The sequence below is a fragment of the Chiloscyllium plagiosum genome, unplaced genomic scaffold (assembly GCF_037043375.1).
Source record: "Chiloscyllium plagiosum isolate Xiang-an unplaced genomic scaffold, Cpla_swu_hap1 HiC_scaffold_28, whole genome shotgun sequence".
Classification (NCBI taxonomy): Eukaryota; Metazoa; Chordata; class Chondrichthyes; order Orectolobiformes; family Hemiscylliidae; genus Chiloscyllium; species Chiloscyllium plagiosum.
The window spans coordinates 5455706-5481027 of record NW_028270166.1 but is presented as its reverse complement, the minus strand read 5'-3'; the positions used below and the strand labels follow the sequence as shown (position 1 = coordinate 5481027).

The 25322-nt window shown below is 44.6% G+C and overlaps 1 protein-coding gene across 2 annotated transcripts in view; it reads left to right on the top strand.

Annotated features, from left to right (window-relative positions):
- Positions 1-1119: 1119 nt before the first annotated feature.
- Positions 1120-25322, top strand: part of LOC122565469 (uncharacterized) — a 63634-nt gene continuing 39431 nt past the window's right edge. Inside the window, exons 1-5 of one of the 2 annotated variants that reach the window (XM_087975923.1) lie at positions 1120-1794; positions 5304-5400; positions 11408-11540; positions 20578-20694; positions 20932-23576. In XM_087975923.1, the coding sequence (XP_087832049.1) occupies positions 1561-1794; positions 5304-5400; positions 11408-11540; positions 20578-20692 (579 nt within the window). In that variant the 5' untranslated portion in view covers positions 1120-1560 and the 3' untranslated portion in view covers positions 20693-20694; positions 20932-23576. Of the gene's footprint in view, positions 1795-5303; positions 5401-11407; positions 11541-20577; positions 20695-20931; positions 23577-25322 lie in introns of those variants that run through there. The other variant, XM_087975922.1, reaches the window with a different exon arrangement.

Genomic DNA, 25322 nt, shown 5'->3' with positions numbered 1-25322 from the left:
TGTTCTCTGGATAATGGGGCTTCATAGAATCATAGAATCCCTGTTGGAGCCAGGCCCTTCGGCCCAACAAGCCCACACCAACCTGCCGAAGAGGTAACCCCCCCAGGCCCATTCCCCTTCCCTAATACTCTATATTTTACCCCTGACTAATGCACCTAACTTTGAGGAGAAAGTGAGGTCTGCAGATGCTGGAGATCAGAGCTGAAAATGTGTTGCTAGAAAAGCGCAGCAGGTCAGGCAGCATCCAGGGAACAGGAGAATTGACGTTTCGGGCATAAGCCCTTCCTGAAGAAGGGCTTATGCCCAAAACGTCGATTCCCCTGTTCCCTGGATGCTGCCTGACCTGCTGCGCTTTTCCAGCAACACATTTTCAGCTAATGCACCTAACTTGCATATCCCTGAACACTACGGGCAATTTAGCATGGCCAATTCACGTAATCTACACACCTTTAGACAGTGGGAGGAAACCGGAGCACCCAGAGGAAACCCACGCAGACACGGGGAGAATGTGCAAACTCCACACAGACAGTCGGCCAAGGCTGGAATTGAACCTGGGTCCGGGCGCTGTGAGGCAGCAGTGCTAACCACTGAGCCACCGTGCCACCTCTTGTACAGTTTTAAAATTTATTCGTTTGGGGGATGTGGGCATCTCTGGCTGGGATGGTCCCTAGTTGCCCCTTGAGAAGGTGGAGGTGAGCTGTCTTCCTGAACCACTGCAGTCCATGGTTCAACATCCAAAATGCCCTTAGGGAGGAAATTCAGGATTTTGACCTAGCGACACTGAGGGAATAGCGATGTATTCCCAAGTCAGGATGGTGAGGGGCTCGGAGGGAAACATGCAGGAGGTGGTGTTCGCATGTGTCTGCTGCCCTTGACCTTCTGGATGGAAGTGCTCATGGGTTTGGAAGGTGCTGTCTGAGGATCTTTGGTGATTTCCTGCAGTGCTTTGTGTAGATAGTAAACATTGCTGCTACTGAGCACCGGTGATGGAGGGAGTGGATGTTTGTGGATGTGGTGCTGATGAAGTGGGGGCTGCTTTGTCCCAGATACTGTCAAGTTGCTTGAGTGTTGTTGGATCTGTCAGCCAAAGCAGTTATTAATAGAGGGATTTGCAACATTTCAAACAAGACTTTTGTTCTCGACTTGACCTGGACACTGCCCACCTGGGTCCTCAGCTCCTGAAACGATCTGTCTCTCAATCACCCAATCAAATCACCCTCCTGGATGCCGGCATCAAATTGAAACACTTCCCCCCTGTTTCTCTCTCTCTCTCTCTCTCTCTCCACAGTAGCCAGACCTGCTCAAAGTGATGCTGCAGTTTCTGTCTGTAATCCCCAGCCAATGATCTTGTGTGACCACTTCAACATAGCTGTGAGCACTATGTGGGTTCCAGGAAGTGGATGTCGACCTAGTAAGTTTCTGATGACGTTGGGAAAGTGAAACTGTAGTATGTGTTTGTATAAAGGCAGAGTAAATCTCCAAACAGAACCCTCAGTGCATTGTCCCTTGCTGCTGTCTGAACACTGACAAATAAATTCCTACATCCAGGCAGACAGGATAATGCCGAGATCTTTAAAATCCTTAATCATAATGCACCCTTTTGGGGCCATTATTCTGTTCTCCCTGTTCCTCACACTCTGGTTTGTATTAATGCCCCTAAACCCACAGCGAGAGGTCTCCCAGCTCAAGCAACAAAACACACAACTTCGGGAAAGTCACAAGAAGCTGGAGGTGAAAATGACGGCTCTGTACAATGATCTGAAGAAGGCTCAGGAGGAGAAGGAGAAGGAGGTGGTGAGTGATAGAGCCAGTTGTTTGAGGGGGAGCAGGCAGCGTAGATATACCCAGGAGAGGCTGGGGCTTCTTTAACTCACGGCCAATGGAAGATACTTCTCTGCCTCCCTCTCATTAAGGGACAATCATCAGAAAGCAGCAATCTGACAGAATAACACTGGGCTTCACACCATGCCTCAGTGGTTAGCACCGCTGCCTCACAGCATCAGGGATACTGGCTCAGTTCCATCCTTGGGTGACTGTCTGTGTGGAGTTTGCACATTGTCCCCGTGTCTGCATGGGTTTCCTCCCACAATCCAATGATGTGCAGGTTAGGTTGCATAGGCCATAGGAAATTGCGGGGAGAAAATGAGGACTGCAGATGCTGGAGATCAGAGTCAAAAGGTGTGGTGCTGGAAAAGCACAGCCAATCTGGCAGCATCCGAGGAGCAGGAGAGTCGACGTTTCAAGCATAAGCTCTTCGTCAAGGCTCACTTTCCTGATGAAGAGCTTATGCCCGAAGCGTCGACTCTCCTGCTGCACAGATGCTGTCTGACCAGATGTGCTTTTCCAGCGCCACACTTTTTGACTCATGCTAAATTGTCCCATATTGTCCACAGATGTGTAGGTTAGATGCATCAATCATTGGAAATGCAGGGTTACAGGGATAGGGCTGGGTGGGTGAGTCTGGGTGGGATGCTTTTCGGAGGGTCAGTGCTGAGGGAGTGCCGCACTGTCGGAGGGTCAGTGCTGAGGGAGTGCCGTACTGTCAGCAAACATTGGAATTGTGGAATCACACAGTAACGAGATTTGGATCAGGGTGACAGCAGTAGCAGCTGTGCTGAGGCAGGGATGGATGATGGTGATGTTAATGATGTGGCACAAGCTGATCATGATGATGGCCTTGGCTGTGGTGATCTCACCAGGAGCTTGGACAAACAAATACATCTCATGCCCCTTTGGCTGGGTATGGCTCTGACACCAGTCTCGCCATTGTAAGGGCTGAACATGGACCAGTTTGAAATGGGTTTGAGCTCTAGTACAGCTCTGATCTACTTGACTGTAACTATGGAGTGAATGTCCTCCTTCTGTCCCTGAATTGTTTGTTCCGTACTCTCCATTAACAGGAAGCTAACAGAATGGAAATGGTTCTGCTCTGGGATCCCAGTGACTGTGTTTAATGTTCTTTTGATTTGAATTCAAATGCCATGAAAGCAGCTAAGAAGAATTAACACTGAATTCGTCATAAATCTGCATCTCAGCCTGGCCTGGAGGTGACTCAAATCCCACAGCAACATGGCTGAATCCAAAATGGCCAATCGCTCAGTATCGAACATTACCCAAGATCTCAACAGGCTCCATGTGACTGCAGTGCATTAACAATTCAGCTGAGAATGGCCCAGGCAGTGATATCCCAGGCACCCAAAATTGGAATGTTGAAAAAAATTGCTGTAAATTTTTTTGTTGACTTTTGATTCTCTTGGAAACTAAGTAAAGACGATAAGATATAGGAGAGAATTAGGCTATTCAGTCCAATAAGTCTGCTCCCCCATTCAATCATGGCTGAGCTGTTTCTCAACTTCTTTCTCCTGCCTTCTCCCCAAACTCCTTGATCTCTTTACTCATCACAAACCTAACTTTTTTTATTTATTGTCATGTGTACCTAAGAACAGTGAAAAACATTGTTTATGAGCAGTATAGACAAATCATAATAAGCAAGGACATACAGGTGTTTGGGCGAAAAAGACATAGACAGAGTGAGGCACACAGGTTATACTGCACAGGGCGTGCACGTGGCAAGATAAACATTAACAAGATCAGCATTACTTCAGGATAGAGAGCCCCTTCATCAGTCTAATAACGGTCAGGAAGAAGCTGTTCCTGAACCTGCTGGTGCATGTGTTCAGACTTCTGTATCTTGTACCTGATGGAAGAATTGTGGGAGATCATTACTGGGGTGGGAGGGTCTTTGATGATGTTGGCAGCCTTTCTGCGGCACCAAGACACATAAATGGAGTCCATGGATGGAAGGGTTGGCTTCTGTGATGGTCTGGTCTGTGCACGCCACCTTCTGTAATTTCTTATGATCCTGGGCAGAGCAGTTACTGTGCCAAGCCATTATGTGCCCGGACAGTCTGCTTCTTATGGTGCATCTGCAAAAATTGGTGACGGTCCTTATGGTGAGGCACCTGAGGAAGAAGAGGCGTTGTTGTGCCTTCTTGACCGTCACACATACGTGGGAAGTGCAGGACAGATTGTCGGTTACTGTCATTCTGGGGGAGTTGATGTTCTCCACCCCCTCAACCTCGGCTCCGTTGATCTAATTGGGGGCATGTTCTCTTCATTTCTTTCTGAAGTCAGTGATCAGTTCTTTAGTTTTGCTGATGTTTAGAGAGAGGTTGTTCTCGTTGCACCTTCTACCTCCTATCTGACTCACTGTTGTTTGATATTCGTCCCACCACGATGGTGTCATCAGCCAACCTGTAGATGGCGCTCATCCAGAATTTGGCTACACACTCGTGGGTGTAAGGGGAGTACAGGTAGGGGGCTGAGGACACACCCTTGGGGGTGTGGTCCAGTTTTGCGTGTTATTGTGGGGGAGGTCCTGTTGTCTGTCTTCACTGATTGCGGTCAGTGGGTCAGGAAGCTGAGGATCCAGTTGCAGAGGGTGGAGCCGACACCGAGGTCTTGGAGGTTTGGGATCAGTTTGGAGGGGATAATGGTGGAGCTGTAGTCAATGAGCAGGAATCTGACGTAGGTGTCCTTGTGCAGATATTCCGGGGTTGAGTGCAGGGCTAGGGAAATAGCATCCGCAGTGGACCTGCTCCATCAGTAGACAAGTTACAGGGGATCCGAGGCAGGCTGAGGAACTGGAGTTGATGTGGATCATAACCAGCCTCTGTCTCTGTCTCAAATACTGTCAGTGGCTTGGCTTCCACAGCTCTCTGCAGCAAGGAGTTCCACAGATTCCTCACCCTCTGGCTGAGGAAACGCCTCCTCTTCTCAGTTCGATAGGGTTGTCCCTTCACCCTGAGGCTGTGCCCTCAGGTCCTAGTCTCTCCCACTGATGGAAACATCTTCTTCCCAGCCACTCTATCCAGGCCCCTCAGTATTTCGTAAGTATCAATCTGATTCCCCTGTGAATTGGTTTGATTGTTGGGCTGTGCTCTTGGCTTCCAGATGCAGCAGTGATCCCTCTCTGAGGGTGAGTCTGTGCAGCCCAGGCTCCCTTGTCCTAATCCTAATGGAGGTGAAAACTCAGAGGAGCTCATGACCAACACAGTCTGGAGACACCTTCCTCTGGAAACTGGACTTGAACCCCAATCCTAAAGGGACAGACCATCAGCAGAGGCAATTTGCTGATGACCTTTGACCCTGTTCTTTAATGGATGTATTTCTGACCTGGAAAGTGCTCAGAATCTCTGTGACTGCAGGAAGTCCAGTGTCAGCTGAGCTTTCTTAAAGGGGACTGACATGTACTTTCACAATATCTCATCTTTGATGTCCAACTATTTTGTCTTTCTAAACAGACATCATTGCTAAAACAGATCACCAGTCAGAAGGAAACTATTGCAGGACACAGGAATCAAATTGGTGACCTCAGCAAGCGAAACTCCAATCTGCAAGGTCAGCACAACAACAAACTGCATTTCTGTGTTGCCTTGAATGTAATGAAACTGCTCATGAGCATGATGAGGTAAAATCTAATAAAGACCGACTTGAGGAATACTTTTGAGAATGAGATGAGTTCTAAAAAGCATGAGGGGGAGAGAGAGCAGGAGAGACTTAGGGAGGGAGTTGCCGAATGGGGAAGGAATGGTCTAACAATGAAAACAAGACGCTCAGGACTTGGATGATGGAAGTAAATGTCACAGAAGTAGATGAGACAGTAAGTGATGAGGATGACACAAGGAGTCTGAAGAGGGATATTGATGGTTTAAGTGAATGGGCATAAACCTAGCAAATGGATATATGTGAGGTTGTGCAGTTTGGCAGGAAGAATAGAGGAGCTGAATATTGTTTAAATGGAGAAAGACTGCTGAAAGCTGAGGCCAGAGGGATTTGGACTTCCTTGTGCATGAATCTCTAAAAGCTCACATACAAGTTCAGCGTGTATTAGAGAAAAAACATTGAATGTTGACCTTTATTTCAAAGGGAATGGATATAAAAATGGGAGGTCTTGTTAAAACTATACTAACTAAATCACAGCTGGAACACTGTGAACAATGTGGTAAGATACACTACTGTTGGAAGCAGTCCAGAGAAAGCTCTGAGGACATTACAGAGACATTGGTCGGGATCTTTCAGGAATGACTGGAGTCAGGGAGGGTTCCAGAGGACTGGAAAATGGCCAATGCAATAGCCCTGTTTAACAAAGGAGAGAGGCATAAAACTGCAAACTATAGGCCATGAGCCTGACCTCAGTCACTGGTAAGATTATAGAGTCTATTATTAAGGATGAGATTGCAGAGTACTTGGAAGTGCATGGTAAAATAGGGCCGAGTCAGCAGAGTTTCATCAAGGGGATGTTAAACAGACCAGGGAATCCCTTGAAGGCTCAACCTATAAGCCTCTGTTGGTCCATCCCAGAAATCGTGGTCTGGAATAAAAAAACCTCTTACAGACCATTTAGTTAAATTTTACTCATCCCTTTTATTTACCGATAGCATCACTGTTACAACATAACACTGATACCATAAGCTAAACTGACTAGGTTCTGTAACCCAGGAGAGTAGGGGATCGCTGTTCTTTAAGAACTCTTGCAGGCTCCTCTGTCCTCCTGTCACAAACAGGCTTCCTTTATACAAAACATTCACAAAATTAAACAGATAATAGTGAAAGACAATAATTCGTAAGGAAGAGAAGTTAATTGACAGGTCTGTGTGCGCTTCACTGATCACTCCTACAGGTCTTGAGCTATCCAGCAGGTTGTCAAAACAAATCCAGCCGAGTTAGGTGTCTGCTGGCGAGATAAGTTCCTATCACAGAGAAGTACCAGTCTAAATGTTATAAGGTAACCTTGCACAGCTCACAGGTCAGATACAATTGTTTGACAAAACAGCTTCTTAGCAAGGAGGGCAAACATTTGACCATGAAATGGCTTCCTGACACATTGTGCAAGAATCTTTTCAACATTAGGTTGAGAGTAATTTTTAAGCTCGGAGCAGACTCCTGCTTTTTATCTTAAGCACTGAATCATTCTGTACCTGAGGCTGAGATGTTACCATAAGGTTGCATTTAAACTGATTCATTAGCCTCGAATTAAACATGCTTTCTTTTCAGGATTGTGATTCAAATTCAAATAAGACATAAGATCTGACTAGTTAGAATTGACAGTGGGGCAGTCATGGTCTGTAAGAACAGCAAGTAAGTTAAAGCTTCATCAATATTACCTTTTACAGAGTTTGCATTTCAGAACCAGTAATGGCTACTCAAAATCATCATAAAGTCTCAAAATGCAATTAAATTCAATCCATAGCAAGTAAGCACAAGAGTTAATTTTCTACTGACTTCAGCAGTCCCAGCACTAAAATGGTCTCTCTCTCGTTCTCTCTCTCTCTAGTGTCCTTTTGAACTCTCAAGTCAGGGATTTGTAAGAGAAAAGATGTTTTTCCTTCTGTGTCTGCCTCACTTGCAAGGGGTAATAAGAATCCATTGTAATTGATAGGGCCTGACAATTAATTACAAGGTTTTTGATAATACCGAGTTTTGATAATACCGAGTTTTGATTTGGAGTCAGAATCAAACGCTGTCATCCAGTTCACAAGGGAGCAGCCATGAACGTTATCACTCGGTGTCCTGCTTACACAGAGTCATAGAGTCATAGAGATGTACAGCATGGAAACAGACCCTTCAGTCCAGCCCATCCATGCCGACCAGATATCCCAACCCAATCTAGTCCCAACTGCCAGCACCCGGCCCATATCCCTCCAAATCCTTCCTATTCATATACTCATCTGGATGCCTTTTAAATGCTGTAATTGTACCAGCCTCCACCACTTCCTCTGGCAGCTCATTCCACACACATACCACCCTCTGCGTGAAAACGTTGCCCCTTTGATCTCTTTTATACCTTTCCCCTCTTACCCTAAACCTATGCCCTCTAGTTCTGGACTCCCCCACTCAGCAAAAAGACCTTGTTTATTTACTCTATCCATGCCCCTCATCATTTTGTAAACCTCTATAAGGTCACCTCTCAGCCTCCGACGCTCCAGGGAAAACAGCCCCAGCCTGTTCATCCTCTCCCTGTAGCTCAAACCCTCCAACCCTGGCAACATCCTTGTACATCTTTTCTGAACTCTTTTAAGGCACTGATGTTAAGGCAAATGTTCTTAATTGCCTTACAGCATCCTGTTATCACTTGGTGAGAACAGATGTTTTTACCTTCTTTTTCAGGGCCAGATCCTCCCTGCCTGGCTATTTTCTAGAGTGTAGCAAATGTGTTCTATAATTCAACATTGCATTTTAGTCCAAATGTTTAAGGACAAGTTTTAAGGCTATAGACTTTCTCAAGGAGGTCATGCCTGACAAAAATGTTAGAATTCTTTGAGGAAGTAACAAGCAGGTTAGATAAAGGAGAGCCCAGTAGACCTGATCCAGAGGACCTCTGTCAAGGTGGCACACAGGAGGCTGCTGAATAAGGTAAGAGTCCATGGTGTTAGAGGCAAGGTACTGACATGTATTGAGGATCAGCTGACTGGCAGATGGCAGTATGGGGACAGAGGGGTTTTTTTCAGGATTTAAGCCAGTGACTAGTGGAGTTCCATGTTGGAACCACAACTATTCACGTTATACATTTACAATCTGAATGAAGGAGCTGAGCACACTGTTGCTAAGTTTGCAGATGACACAAAGCTAGGTGGAGGGACAGGCCGTGTTGGAGAGGCGATGAGGCTACAGAAAGATTTGAACGGGCTGGGAGAGTGGGCAAAGGAGTTGGCAGTTGGAATATAATGTTGGAATGTCTGGGATTATACACTGTGGCCAAAAGAATAGAGGTCTAAGACTATTTTCTAAATGGGGAAAGACTTCAGAAATCTGAAGCACAAAGGGGCTTAAGAGGGCTGGTTTAGAATTCACTTCAGGTTGACATATAAATTCAGTTGATGGTTAGGAAGGCAAATGCAAGGTGAGCATTCATTTCAAGAGGATTAGAACATAAGAGCAGGATGTACAGCTGAGGCTGTATAAAATTCTGGTCTCTCTAACACACACACACACTGACACAAACACTCATACACACACTTACACACACACTCATACATACATACACGCACACTCATACACACACACTTACACATACACACACACATACATAGTGACACACACACATACACACAGAAAACACACACTCATACACACACTTACACACACACACAGAACACACACAGACACACACACACTGACACACACACACACAGAATACACACACTCATACACACACACTCATACATACATACACGCACACTCATACACACACACTTACACATACACACACACATACATAGTGACACACACACATACACGCAGAACACACACACATACTTACACATACACACACACATACATAGTGACACACACACATACACGCAGAACACACACACATACACACACACTTACACACACACTCATACACACAGGATACACACACTCTCATACACACATACACAGTGACACACACACACAGAACACACACACTCATACACACACACACTCATACACACACATTTACATATACACACACATACACACAACAACACACACTCATACACACACACACTTACACATACACACACACATACACAGTGACATACACACAGAACACACACACTCATACATGCACACTTACGCACACATTCATACACACACACTTACATGTACACACACACATACACAGTGACACACACATACACACACAACACACACTTACACATACACACATACACAGTGACACACACACTCATACACACACACTTACACATACACACACACATACATAGTGACACACACACATACACACAGAACACACACACTCATAAACACACACTTACACACACTCATACACACACACATACACAGTGACACACACACATACACACAGAACACACACACTCATAAACACACACACATTCACATACATACGCAGTGACACACACATACACACAGAACACACACTCATACACACACACTCATACACACACATACACAGTGACACACACACACAGAACACAGACACTCATACACACACACTGATACACACATACACACAGAACACACACTCAACAACACACATACACAGTGACACACACACACAGACAGAATACACATACTCATACACACACACTTACACACACACAGTGACACACACATATACACACAGAACACACACACTCATACACACACACTTACACACACACATACATACACAGTGACACTCACATACACACAGAACACACACACTCATACAAACACACACATACAGTGACACACACACATACACACAGAACACACACATACACACAGAACACACACTTATACACACACATACACAGTGACACACATACATACACACAGAACACACACTCATACAAACACACACATACACAGTGACATACACACAGAACACACACTCACACACACACTTTCACACACACACTCATACACACACATACACAGACACACACACTCATACACACAGAACACACACACTCACACACACACACACACACATTCACAGTGTCTCACACACACAGAATGCACAGACTCATACACGCACACTCATACACACACATACACAGACACACACACACACACATAAACACACACTCAGTGACACACACACACACACATAAACACACACACAGTGGCACACACACACACGTGGAAGAAAATTGCCAAATGAGAATCGCAGTGATTCCCAACCACAGTGCCCCCTGTTGGAAGTGTGAAGAAGGAAGCTGAGCAGAGGTACATCTCATCTGTTGGCCAATCCTTGCCAACTCATGTCCCATATAGGATTCACTGAGCTGCATGTGACAGCCTGTGGATGCAAGAGGGCTCTGTCCTGTTGCCAACGAAGTGGCCCAGCAGTGGGCTGGCTGTGAAACGCCCTGGAGGCTATCCACTCCATCCAAGGGACCAGCAGGTTGATGTAATCCAAGGCTTATTTCACAGGGCACTCCCCACTCTAGGCAGGATGACCCTGTGCCCATTCCACTCTCCTGCCCCACACCTATCCAGGAGAATCCACCTCTACATGAAGGCACTTATTACTCCCCTGACCTCAGGGCTCCTCCATGCTGACAGAAACCTGGACCCTCCTATCTGCTTCAGCTGTGCCAACCTCTGTGCCAACTGCATTGCAAACCCTGGCACCGTCTTCAGGGTGGGTGATGCACCAAAAAGGAGGATGTTGGTGGTAAATTCACTCACACAGGCCCACTAAATTGGAAGCCACTTTTTGAGTCCCAGCAGAGGAGGAGAGAGGATTGGGAAACATTATATAACGGAGAGACATGTTTTCAATTGTGGTTCAAACACAGCATGAAAACTGAAAAAGGGCCAGGAGCAAATTAAGAGCTTTATTTCAGTGGGACAGGTGTTCATTAGGATTACAAATTTTCTCTTTTTCCAGATGAACTTCAGTATCACACGGATGAACTTTCCAAGAGTAAATGGGAACTCAGAGAGCTGACCAGCAGACTCCATGAGAAAGAGAGAGACTTCCATGAGTTAGCTGAACGTAATTCAGACCTGGCTTCACAACTGTGAGAACTTGGGCCTTTTAAAATATAATTTTATGTTGAGAATTGCTGGGGCAAGTCAAAAGCCCTGAAATTGCACACAGCAGAATAAAACAGGGATGCAGAAAGAAAATTTGGAACACTATGTGCAATTCTGGTCTCCCTCCTACAGGAAGGATGTTGTGAAACTTGGAAGGGTTCAGAAAAGATTTACAAGGATGTTGCCAGGGTCAGAGCGACAGAGGAACCTCGATTATCCGGCATTTGATTATCCGAATAGCGGATTATCCGGCAAGATCGTAAGGTCCCAATGCACGGCTAAACTATGTTATCTGGAATTCAATTAACCAAAGGAAATTCTCCCTGGCCATGTCCTTTGGATAATCGAGGTGCCTCTGTATAGGGAGAGGCTGAATAGGCTGGGGCTGTTTTCCCTGGAGCATCGGAGGCTGAGGGGTGACTGGACAGAGGTTTATAAAATCATGAGGGGCATGGATAGGGTTAATAGACAAGGTCTTTTCCCTGAGGTGGGGGAGTCCAGAACTAGAGGGCATAGGTTTAGGGTTAGAGGGGAAAAATGGGACCGAAGGGGCAACTGTGTGTATGGAATGAGCTGCCAGAGGAAGTGGTGGAGGCTGGTACACTTACAACATTTAAAAGGCATCTGGATGGGTATATGAATAGGAAGGGTTTGGTGGGATATAGGCCAACTGCTGGCAAACCACACACAACATCAACATCGATTTCACCAGTTTCCTCATCTTCCCCCCCCCCACCTCATCCCAGATCCAACCCTCTAACTCATCACCGCCCCCTTGAACTGTCTCACCTGTCCATCTTCTTTCTCACCTATCCACTCCACCCTCCCTCCGACCTATCACCTTCATCACCGCCCCTCCTACCTTTGTCGACCTATCACCTTCATCACCGCCCCCCACCTTTATCGACCTATTGCATTCTCAGCCACCTTCCCCCTAGCCCCACCCCCATCCCATTTATCTCTCAGCCCCCTTAGGTACCCCCCCCCCCCACATTCCTGATGAATGGCTTATGCTTGAAACGTTGATTCTCCTGCTCCTCGGATCTCGGATGCTGCCTGTCTGGCTGTGCTTTTCCAGCACCAGTTTTGACTCTGATCTCCAGCGTCTGCAGTCCTCACTTTCTTCTAGATTAATTTGTGATATCTGGTTGGCATGGATGAGAGGGACCGAAGGGTCTGTTTCCGTGCTGTACATCTCTATGACTCTAACTGCCTGAGAAAGAACATTTTGCAGGTGAATGGGAGATAATGAAAAGGATGATGCCCTCTTTCAGACAGCCAGTAAATACCGAATAACCTGAATGGCTATCTTCAGCTTGTATTAACATCCTCCTGTGGAGGATGGAAATCTGAAACAAAAATAAATAATGCTGTAGGACTCAGCAGGTCTGGAGATAAAAACAGGGTTAACATTTTGAGACCAGTTACATTAAAACCGTTTTCTCCAACAGATACTGCCAGCCCTGCTAAGTTTCTCCTGCAGTTTCTGTTTTTGTTTGTATTAGAGTCATAGAGATGTACAGCACGGAAACAGGCCCTTCAGTCCAACTCATCCATGCCGACCAGATATCACAACCCAATGTAATTCCACCTGCCGGGACCCGGCCCATATCCCTCCAAACCCTTCCTATTCACATACCCATCCAGATGCCTTTTAAATATTGCAATTTTACCAGCTTCCACCACTTCCTCTGGCAGCTCAGTCCATACAGGCAGTACCCTCTGCATGAAAAAGTTGCCCCTTAGGTCCCTTTTAAATCTTTCCCCTCTCACTCTAATCCAACGCTCTCTAGTTCTGGACTCCCACACCCCAGGGAAAAGACCTTGTCTATTTATCCTATCCATGCCCCTCATGATTTTATAAACCTCTATAAGATCACCTCTCAGTCTCCGATGCTCCAGGAAAACAGCCCCAGCCTGTTCAACCTCTCCTTCTCACTCAAATCCTTTAACCCTGGCAACATCCTCGTAAGTCTTTTCTGAACCCTTTCAAGTTTCACAACATCCTTCCAATAGGAAGGAGACTCGAACTGCATGCAACATTTCAAAAGTCGCCTAACCAACATCCTGCACAGCTGCAACATGACCTCTCAACTACTATTGCCAATGCTCTGTCCAATAAAGGAAAGCATATTAAATGCGTTCTTCACTATTCTATCTACCCGCGACTCCACTTTCAAGGAACTGTGAACCTGCACTCCAAGGTCTCTTTAAGACCATAAGACCATAAGACATAGGAGTGAAAGTAAGGCCATTCGGTCCATTGAGTCCTCTCCGCCATTCAATCATGGCTGATGGGCATTTCAACTCCACTTACCCGCATTCTCCCCATAGCCCTTAATTCCTTGTGACATCAAGAATTTATCAATCTTTGTTCAGCAACACTCTCTCGGACCTTATCATTAAGTGGATAAGTCCTGCTAAGATTTGCTTTCCCAAAATGCAGCACCTCACATTTCTCTAAAGTAAACTCCATCTGCCACTCCTCAGCCCATTGGGTCATTTGATCAAGATCCCGTTGTAATCTGAGGTAACCTTCTTCGCTGTCCACTACACCTCCAATTTTGGTGTCATCTGCAAACTTACTAACCATAAATCTTATGCTCATATCCAAATCATTTATATAAATGACAAAATGTAGTGGACCCAACACTGATCCTTGTGGCACTCCACAAGTCACAGGCCTCCAGTCTGAAAAACAACCCTCCACCACAACCCTCTGTCTTCTATCTTCAAGCCAGTTCTGTATCCAAATGGCTAGTTCTCCCTGTATTTCATGAGATCCAGACTTGCTAACCATGGGAAACCTTGTTGAATGCCTTACTGAAGTCCATATAGATCATATCCACCACTCTGCCCTCATCAATCCTCTTTGTTACTTTTTCAAAAAACTCAATCAAGTTCGTGAGATATGATTTCCCAAGCACAAATCCATGTTGACTATCTATAATCAGTCCTTGTCTTTCCAAATATGTGTAAATCATGTCCATCAGATTCCCTCCAACAACTGGCCCACCACTGATGTCAGGCTTACAAGTCTATAATTCCCTGGCTTGTTCTTACCACCTTTATTAAACAGTGGCACCATGTTAGCCAACCTCCAGTCTTCCAGCACCTCATCTGTGACAATCGATGATACAAATATCTCAGCAAGGGGCCCAGCAATCACTTCCGTCACTTCACACAGAGTTCTAGGGTACACCTGATCAGGTCCTGTGGATTTATCCACCTTTAGTTGTTTCAAGACATCCAGCACTTCCTCCTCTGTAATATGGACAATTTTCAAGATGTCACCATCTATTTCCCTACATTCTATATCGCCCATATCCTTTTCCACAGTAAACACTGATGCCAAATACTCGTTAGTATCTGCCCCATCTCCAGCGCCTCCCCACAAAGGCTGCCTTGCTGATCTCTGAGGGATCCTATTCTCTCCCTAGTTTCTGTTTGTCCTTAATGTATTTGTAAAAACCCTTTGGCTTCTCCTGCTGACTGTTAGGGATTCTATAATACAATCCCAATAAGGTGGTCATCCCTTTCGTATTTCTCAGTTCCACCCAAATAACCTCCCTGGATGTATTTCTGGGAATATCCTCCCTCAGTACAGCTGTAATGCTATCCCTTATCAAAAATGCCACTCCCCTCCTCTCTTGCCTCCCTTTCTACCCTTCCTGAAGCATTTTTATCCTGGACATTAAGCTACCATTCATGTCCATCCCTGAGCCACGTTTCTGTATTTGCCAAGGAATCCCAGTCCCATGTTCCTAACCATGCCCTGAGTTCATCTGCCTTTCCTGTTGGACCGCTTGAATTTAGGTAAATACAGTTTAATTTATCAGTCCTACCTTGTTCTCTGCTTTGTCCCTGCCTGCCCTGACTGTTTGACTCACTTCTTTTCTCAACTGTACCAGTTTCAGATTGATCTCTTTCCTCACTATCCCTCTGGTTCTTACCCCTCTACCCCCCCATCCATCTTACTAAATTAAATCCTCCCAAGCAACTCTAGCAAATCTCCCTGTCAGTATATTAGTCCCCAGTATATTAGGCGCAAACTGTCCTTCTATCCCAGAAGAGATTCCAATGATCCAAAAATGTGAATCCTTCTCCCATACACCAGCTCCTCAGCCGTGTATTCATCGGCTCTATCCTCCTATTCCTGCCGTTACTAGCTTGTAGCACTAGGAATATTCCAGATATTACTACCCTTGAGGACCTCCTTTTTAAATTCCTGCCTAACTCTATATTCTCCCTTCAGAATCTCATCCTTTTCCCTTCCTATGTTGTTGCTACCAATGTGTACATTGACCTCCTGCTGGTCCCTCTCCTCTTTGAGAACATTCTGCACCCTCTCTGTGATATCCTTGATCCAGGCACCAGGGAAGCAACACACCATTCTGATTTTTCGCTGCTGGCCACAGAAACATCTGTCTGTGCCCCTGACTAGAGAGTCCCCTATCACAAATCGATCGCTTGGAACCCGACATACCCCTCATTACATTAGAGCCTGTCTTGATACCAGAAACTTGACTGTTTGTGCTACATTCCCCTGAAAGTCCATCACCCCCTACATTTTCCAAAACAACATACTTGTTTCAAGTAAGGATAGCCACAGAAGACTCCTGTACTACCTACCTAACTCTCTTACCTTTCCTAGAGTTAACCCATCTACCTAACTGTATTTGCAGCTTTTCTCCCTTCCTATAACTGCCAACCCTCACCCCCCCAGCTCTTGTAAATTCCTCACTGCCTCTAACTGTCACTTCAACTGATCCATTCGATCTGACAGGATTCGCAACCAACAACATTTATTGCAGATATAATCCTCAGTAACCTGTAAACTCTCTTGAAACTCCCACATCTGACAAGAAGAGTATATCACTCTACTAAAGGCCATTTTGCTCCTTCCAATCTACAGACCCAGAAAATAACACTGTCTTATTGCTCTACAAAACACTGCTCTAGGCTAATTTAATACTTATGGCTTAGATTTTTAAAATTTAATCAAGAGACAGATCCCAACAAAAATATATAATCAAGAAATATCCCACTCTACTCACTATTGTAGAATTACAGCAAGGCTATACTTTAAAGCTATTCACTTACCTGTTTCTGTGCCATGACCTCTCCCAAACAGGTTCCTCCAAGATCAGTTGTGAATTTCGCTGTTTGTTAAGTTTTCCTAGACACACTTCGATCAATATGTCACACCTCACTTTTTGATTTTTGTGACATTTGGACTTACATAAGCTGCCAAATTCTGATTTAATGAGTTCATTCAGAAATATTTTCAGAGTGACTGATTTGGCCTTGTGAGGTACAGACTTCCACATCCTTAGCCCAATGCAAAAACAAATTGGAGAGAGCAAACCACAGAGGCCACTTTCCCTAATTTGTACATTTATGTATCTAAACAGTGTTACCTCCATTTACTCACGTGATCATAATATTCAAGTTACAAAGGTTTTAAGTGGTTGACTGAATTTTGAACATATGTCGGCCTCCATCCTCCAATCTCTAACAAACAGCTTGATTAGACAAAAAGTCTAATCAAGACACATTCACTCATCGTGCCTATCCTTGTTGATATACACTGATTGGTCTGAATTGCCTCAGTTTAAAATCAAAATACTAAAAACTTTTTTCTCCCAAGGGTAGAGGACTTCGGCAATTCTCTACCTCAGAGAGTTGTGGAGGCTAGACAAGTGAAGGTATTTAAAAAGCAGAGGTATATAAATGGATATTTTAAATATTGGGATTTATGAGGAGGTGGCATGAAAGAGTAGTTGAGGCCTGGGACAGATTAGCCATGATGTTATTGAATACTGAGGCACGTTTAACCAAAAAAATGGCTGACTTCTACTCCTAATGTTATGCTGTGGATTGAATTATATACAGGAGAAACCTAACAAAGCTACCAAGCAACAACGGCCTTGTTGTAAATTTATTTGGGTAATGTACACAGTACGGTACAGTTGGTCACTGAAGTAGCCTGGTTAAAGTCAAAAGTTAACATGCACTGTGGAAAAAGTAAAGTTCTCAAATTTTAAGAAACAAAAGACAAACACAAGATATAACCAAATTTTCAAGCTCAAATAAAAAATGTCAGCCTAACTCATACATTTTACTAATTTGGCTAGATTAGAAACATTTAAAATGGTTCAATATTTTTTATTAATAGACTTCTATCTTGAAATGCAACCAAAATTGCTGGACATACTCAGCAAGTTGGGCAGCATCAGTGCAGACAGATACAGAGTTAATGTTTCAAGGAAGAAACACATCTTTCGAAAAAAAAAGCAGCAAGGTGTGCTATTAAACCGACTGAAAACAATTAAAATTGGAAGAGATCTAAGAGATCAGGTTTAACAAAGTCTGGAAACCAAAGCATTCAATAAATAGCATGGGAGCATAGTCATAATTTGTGGATTTGTGCTATTCCAATTTTTATATTCATACACAAACATTAGTAGCCAATTAAGAAGAAGAACAGACTTTGTTTGGGCTTTCAGATTTTGTAGATCACAAATTAGTTAATTGATCAATTATTCTGGAGTGAGATCAAGATACCTTGGCCCCATCATCTTGCTGTTCGTGCTGAGGACAAAAGTGACAGATTGCAAGTATGTGAGTATATCCAGCAGAGACTGAGTGTGTTGGGTCTGATTGTCCATGGCAGCCGCTAACCAGTCCATGGAGGCAGGCAGAACATAGCAGATAGTGCTGATGGAGTCCTCGTGCCTTTTGTAACCTTAGCCTTTCCCAAAGCATTTTGCAACCAATAATATCCTTTCAAAGTATGATTACTGTTCCAATCTGGGAAACACAGCAGAAAATTTACACACAGCCAAATCCTGCGGACAACAAAGTGATAGTGGTATGGTGAAATCCTGTAGTTATATCCATTTCCTTCACCGGTGCTATCTTTTTTGAAAACTCCTTAAGTTTTCCTGTTACGGCTGCCAGTTTATTCACTTGCTTCCAACAATTTACTTTTACATGCAGAGTTTTATGACAATTGAAGCATACTGTTCTAACATTACTTTTATTTTCTATATTATTCTTTCTGTTCACTTCTGCCTTCCCCCTAAAGCCCGATTCCTGTCCATTCCTCCATCTATCTTGTCAGTTTCCATATGACAACTTTCTGACAAAGTTGTTGATGAGAAATACCATTTACATCATACTGGAGCTGCTTGAGAACGTGATGCTCATCCAGAAATGATTTAATTGTTACTAACGCTCTATCTCAACTCTTCCATACTTCCCATTTCCTTCACATTTTCAAACGGTTGCTGTAAATAAATTGAACAATATCAATGACCGCATTTCTATTCCCTGGCCAGGATTTCACCTTCACTGTCCCAAACTTTAACTGGGAAGTTTCAGGAACAAGCTGATGGTGTGAAGCAGCACAGGTTTTATTGACTCTTAATCTGAGGATTATACTTCTGAAAGTCTGGAATAAACGCTTTGGCAGCAAGAATACTTATAGCACAACAGTCCTTCAGACCTTTAACCATTTTGAATCTTTAACAACTTCCTCAAATCAGAGAAAAAAGAACCTCTCTACTCCTTTTTCTGTAAATTTAGGTTTAACAGGAGGATGTTTGGTTAACTCAAACTCCCAAATGTCTCTTCCGTCCTCATCTAAACTATGAGCCTCTTATTGCACCTAATCCAAGCTTTCCTCCCCCGTTCATATTTCCTCGTTGCTCTCTCTCTCTCTGTTTGAAATCTGAACTTAGACATCTGCCTCTCATTCTCTGTCAAGCTGCTTCATCTGCGAGTGAATTCTGATTATCTCAAGCCATATTGCCCCCAATTTAGACTTCCTTCCTTCCAACACGTACACTGCACTGTTACTTTAACTATCTCCGCTAGCTTAGCCCTTGCTTTTAATTCTAACTCCACCTTTTTTTCTAATGCTATCAACCTAGTCCTGGACAATTCTTGCAAATAGCTCAGAGACTGCTCAGTTCAAAAAGAAAGAGATAACTAGGAGGATGTCAGCACAGTGACCAGATAATCTGTCTTTCTGTTGTCAATCAGGGGAAGATTAGTAGTCAAGGGGATAAGTCATCCGGTTTTCCTTGAAATCATGTTGTGGGATCTTTGGTTGTAAAATGCCTAAAACCCACTGGAGATAGAAAGTTGGGCTATACTTATAGGTCACACCAGAGAGAGACGACAGATTCCTAAATGCATCATTGCCTCCAGTAAAGTAGCCATAGTCCCAGGGAGCTGCTCTCTCATTACAGAGATACAGATGACTGGTGATGAGGGTCACCATATCCCAGACAAGGGTTGGAACATTCATGGTAACCTCAGCAAGAGCAGGAATTGTGCCAGTGCTGCTTGTATCTCTCTGCATCACAAACCAGCCATCCAGCCAACTGAACTAACCAAGCTGCCTCAAGTACTGGCACCATAGGTGATGTGGCCAAGTTAGAATCATAGATTCCCTACAGTGCAGATAGAGACCATTTGGCCCATTGAGTCTGCACCAACATCCTACCCAGAGACAACCAGCACCCCACCCTCCCCACCCCCCCATTTCCTGTGGCTAATCCAACTACCCTAACCACTTTGGGATAATTTCCCATGGCCAATCCACCTAACCTGCACAGTCCTTGTGACTGTGGGAGGAAACCCACGCAGACACAGGGAGAATGTGGAGACTCCCCGAGGCTGGAATCGAACCCCAGTCCCTGGTGCTGTGAGGCAGCAGTGCTGACCACTGACCCACCGTGCCGCCCTAAGCTCTGGGATGGGACTGAACTCACAACTTTGTGACTCAGAGGTGGGAATGGTTTCCAAAAGCCTCGATAGAAATGATTGGAGAGAATTGGGATCCACCTTAACAGCAATGGAAAGACACTCTGTTGATTTTGTTTGACCATGAGGGAGTGTTTCCACAGAACTTTCCAACTGGAAGATTACAGTGTGGACAAAGTCCACGATAGCATGTCATGTTTACTATTGGCAACAAGTTCTGATTTTGTCTTAACTCACTTCTTGCAGATCTAATTCTTGGGATAAGCCCTGCACAAAACACAGGAATGACAGCTGGTTCAGCATTCTGATCTGCATTGCTGGGTTCTGCGTTGGGTTTGGTTTCCACTGCCTATGTCGTTAATGGTGAGTCACGTTGAAAAGCCGAGGAACCGGTGGTTAGTATCCCAATCCGCAACAAGGACTGGGATAGGGGAGGGCTCTGAGGGAGTGGGCTGAGGTGAGATGGGGATGGTATGAGGAGTTGAGACTATGTTGCTGGAAAAGCACAGCAAGTCAGAGGAGCAGGAAAAGAGTCTGGGATGAACTGGGCAAGATGAGATGGTCATAAAAGTTCCTAAACCTTGTCCTTGCCTTGTACAGGAGATTTCCAAACATCTGGGATTGAAATGCAGCCGTTGACATCTAGAGCTGAAACAAACTCCCTTGTGCGAAGAGGAACTGGTTAACTGCTATTGGAGGAAGAACGATTGACTTCACTGGATAGTGATCCTATCGAGAATCATATAGAGTCATAGAATCCCTACAGTGTTCAGGGACAACACAAACCCTGCTTCTCGGAGATCTGAACGGGAAATAAGATCCCTTCTAGCTGAAAGATTGTCCAGCGATGAATCAGGAGATGACATCTCACTAAAACCCTGACATTCATCTGTTTTTTCTTGCACTGATGGGAAAATCGCACATTCCAATTGTTTCACTTGTGTCTCCACATGAAGTGAAGGTCTCCTTCTGAAGGAATGTTTTGGGCTTGCTGGACATTGAGATTCATTGAGGAGTGTGGTTTCCAGCCTCTTTTATGGCAGAATGCAATCTGCTGCCTGGGAACTCAGATATAGGGGACACAGGGTGTGAGAAGCCCACTCCGTGTATCCATCCCACTTCACTATCCACCCTATCCATTCATAAACTCCCCAACGGGTGTATGTGTCAATGACCAACCAAACTTTCCTGGTCCTCACCTCCTACCCATCCAGTCCACAGGACTGGAGACCCACAATGTAGTTTAGCCACTGCCCTGCCATTGATCCTTCCTCACCTCTCCTGCACTCTGAACTTTGACTCTTCACTTCTAATCGAAACCAGGGATAAATTACACCGTTAAGGGATGCATCATGCTGCCAAATCATTGTGGGATTGACACATTAAAGTTCATCAGATGTGTTCCTGGGATAGAGGGACTGTCCTGTGAAGGGAGATTGGGGGAGCAAGGTCCCTATTCACTGGAAGAATGAGAGATGATTACACTGAAATCTACAAAATGCTTAAAAGCATAGACGGGTCAGATGCGGGACACTGGTTCAGTGGTAAGTACTGCTGCCTCACAGCACCAGAGTCCCGGGTTTGATTCCAGCCTCGGATGACCGTCTGTGTGGAGTTTGCACATTCTCCCCGTGTCTGCGTGGGTTTCCTCCCACAGTCCAAAGATGTGCAGGTCAGGTGGATTGGCCATGTTAAATTGCCCATAGTGTTAGGTGCATTAGTCAGGGGGAATGGATCTGGGTGGATTACTCTTCGGAAGGTAGGTGTGGACTTGTTGGGCCGAAGGGCCTGTTTCCATACTGTAAACAATCTAATCTAACTTAATTTTTTTCAAAACTCATTCATTGGATGAGGGGGTTGCTTCCCATCCCTAATTGCCCCAGAGGGCAGTTAAGAGCCAACCACATTGCTGTGTTTCTGGAATCATGCGTAGACCAGACCAGGTAAGGATGTCAGTTTCCTTCCTGTAAGGGCATTAGTGAACCAGATGGGTTTTTCCAAAAAAAAAAATGGGTTCATGATCATCATTCCAGACATTTTTGTATTGAATTGGAATTCTACCATGGCAGGATTTGAACACAGTTCCCCAGAATATTATCTGAGTCTCTGAATCAACAATACAGTGATAATACCTCTAGGCCATCACCTCCCTGTAAAATGCTTTGTCTGATCAGGGAGTTTAGAACAACAGGGCACAATTTCAAAATAAGGAGGAAGCCAATTCAGACCAAGATGAGAAGAAATACTCACTCAGAGGATTGTGGAACTTTGGATTTCTATTCCCCAGTGAGGTCTGGAAGCTCAGTCTTTAAATCTGTTTAACATAGGAATTTACAGATTTCTAAACACCAGGGACAGACAGGAGAGGGTGATGGTGATAGTGTGTGAACAAGGCAGTGAAGTGGATAATCCACCAGGATCATATTGAATGGCAGAGCAGTCATGATGGGCTGAATGGTCTACTTCTACTCCTATGTTCCTATTAAAGCAATTACTGGGGACATTTATTTGGCCTTCACTTTGAAGGTGAGTAATCTGTTATAACAGGGTGCTGAGATCTGGAACTATACATTGCAGTCTGCAAGCTCTTATTACACTTTCTTTGTCACAACTACATTGAGAAGAAAAGCCTTTTTGTAAAATATTTCTTTAGAAAACATAAGGGAATCAGGTAAAGAACAATACGCTTGGAAAGCGATTGATAAATGTTTATTTCTGTAACGGTTGGTGTTAGCTTTGAGTGACGGGATTAGTCAGTCCTGATATTTATTCGTAAACTATGTGCTGTTCACCCCTCTCCAATGGATTATTAGACAGGAATAAGACCGGGTGATTCAGTTTGCATGTATTCATTGATTGAAGACATAGATTTAAGAAACTGGAAAAATAAATGGGGAAGATGAGGAGCATCTTTGCTGCAAATTAAGACATCATGATGTGGAATGTGCTGCTGGAAAGAGTGGAGGAAATAAATTCAACAGGAACTTCCAAAAGCGAAGATAACCTTTTTGAAGAAACTAATATTGCAGGGCTAATAGCAGGAAAGGGAGTGGACCGAACCGGATAGACCTCTTAAAGAGCTTGCCCTGGCTGGGAGGGTTGAATGGCCTCATTCTGAGCTGTGTAATTTAATGGCACTGTTCCAGAAATTATGTAAGATAGCCTTGAGTTAAATGTGTCTGTCTGTGCTTTTTACTGCAACAGTTTTGTGCAGATTTGCAATAAAGTCACATCTTTTAACAACTCCTCTTGTCTCAAGCAGAGTTTGTTACTTTGTCCCAATTCCAGCTGAAACTGTAGCCGTTTCCACAGGATGCTGAAATGTTGCTTTCTCTTGTAGAAGAGACAGGAACGCAGGGGCATAATTTTAAAATAAGGATTCTCCAGTTTGAGATGACGGAGGAGGAGAAACCTTTTGTCTCAGAGTGTTGTGGATCTGTAGAACCCTCTTCCCCAGAGAGTGGAGGGAACGAGAGATTGAAGATTTTGCCGGGTCGGTTCTTGAATAACAAGGGAGTCAATGGCTATCGTGGGTGGCAAGAAAATTGGAACTCAAGCAGATCAGCCAGGATTTTATCAAACAGAAGATCAGTCCTGAGGGGCCAAATGAGCTCCTCCTGCTCCTCACTAACCTATCAGCATGGTCATAGATGCTGCCTCACCGGAGATTCAGTGACAAAGAGACTTAACTGTGAATATCAACATCCCCCTATCTGTCTGCATGCAGAGAACCCTCAGCGCAATCATCACCCAGACTCACATACAATCCCTACAGTGTGGAAGCAGGCTGTTCAGCCCATCAAGTCCAAACCTGCCCTGGCTGACCTTGTTAGGATCTCTACAGGGGTGATGAGGAATGTTGGGAAAGAGAGGTTCAGAGTGATGGAGGGATTAGGGAGTGGGTTGGAGTGGTTGAGGGATGGGTGGCACAGTGGCTCAGTGGCTAGCACTGCTGACCTAGGTTCGATTCCAGTGTCAGGTGACTGTGTGGAATTGGCACATTCTCCCCGTGACTGTGTGGGTTTCCTCCCACAATCCAAAGGTGTGCGGGTTAGGTGAATTGGCTGTGCTAAATTACCCATAGTGTTCACGGATGTGTATATTAAGTGCATTAGTCGGTAGTAAATATAGGGTAGAGGAATGGGTCTGGGTGGGTTGCTCTTCAGAGGGTCGGTGTGGACTTGTTGGGCCAAAGGGCCTGTTTCCACACTGTAGGAATTCTATTCTATGATCGGGAGAGGATGGCTCGGTGTATTATTGGAATCTTACTCATATGTTGACACTGACTGTCCCTCAGCATTGATTAATCATTCACAAATGAAAACAGAAACTTTAATCCCAGGTAGCTTCATTTAGGATCAGTTGTTACTGGAGTGAGCGTTTGTCCCTCAGTATTAAATATTCTTCTGTCAATTGATTGCCATGAATTGAATCTGGGAGAAAGTGAGTGCAGATGCTGGAGATCAGAATCGAAGAGTGTGGGACTGGAAAGGCACAGCCGGTCAGGCAGTGACCAAGGAGATGGAAAGTCGACGCTTTGGGCATAAGCCCTTCATCAGAAATTCGGGGGTGGCTCACGTGGGCTGAGAGATAAATAGGAGAGGGGTGGGGTTGGGCGTAAGGTAGCTGGGAAAGCGATAGGTAGATGAAGGTGGGGGTGAAAGTGATAGAGCCATTCTGAGCATTATTCGGTTTTCAGGAACTTGGTGTTGACATGGTGTTCGCTGATGAAGCTGAGGAACAGAACATGAACCTAAGAGGCAACATTCTCCATATACTTGTCTTGGGCAATACTGCCTGCGGTCATTTTCCTGTTATTGGCTGGACACTAATTCACATTATTTTAGCAACAGAGGGGAGGACACAAGGAGGTCAATGTGAGGTGCCTGTAACACAAGCTGTCAATGGTTTGACTTTATCCTTATCTTCCTGATCTTCTTCATGTTGATGAGAAATGCTACTATCACAGAGATCCTCAAATGCAGCAGAGA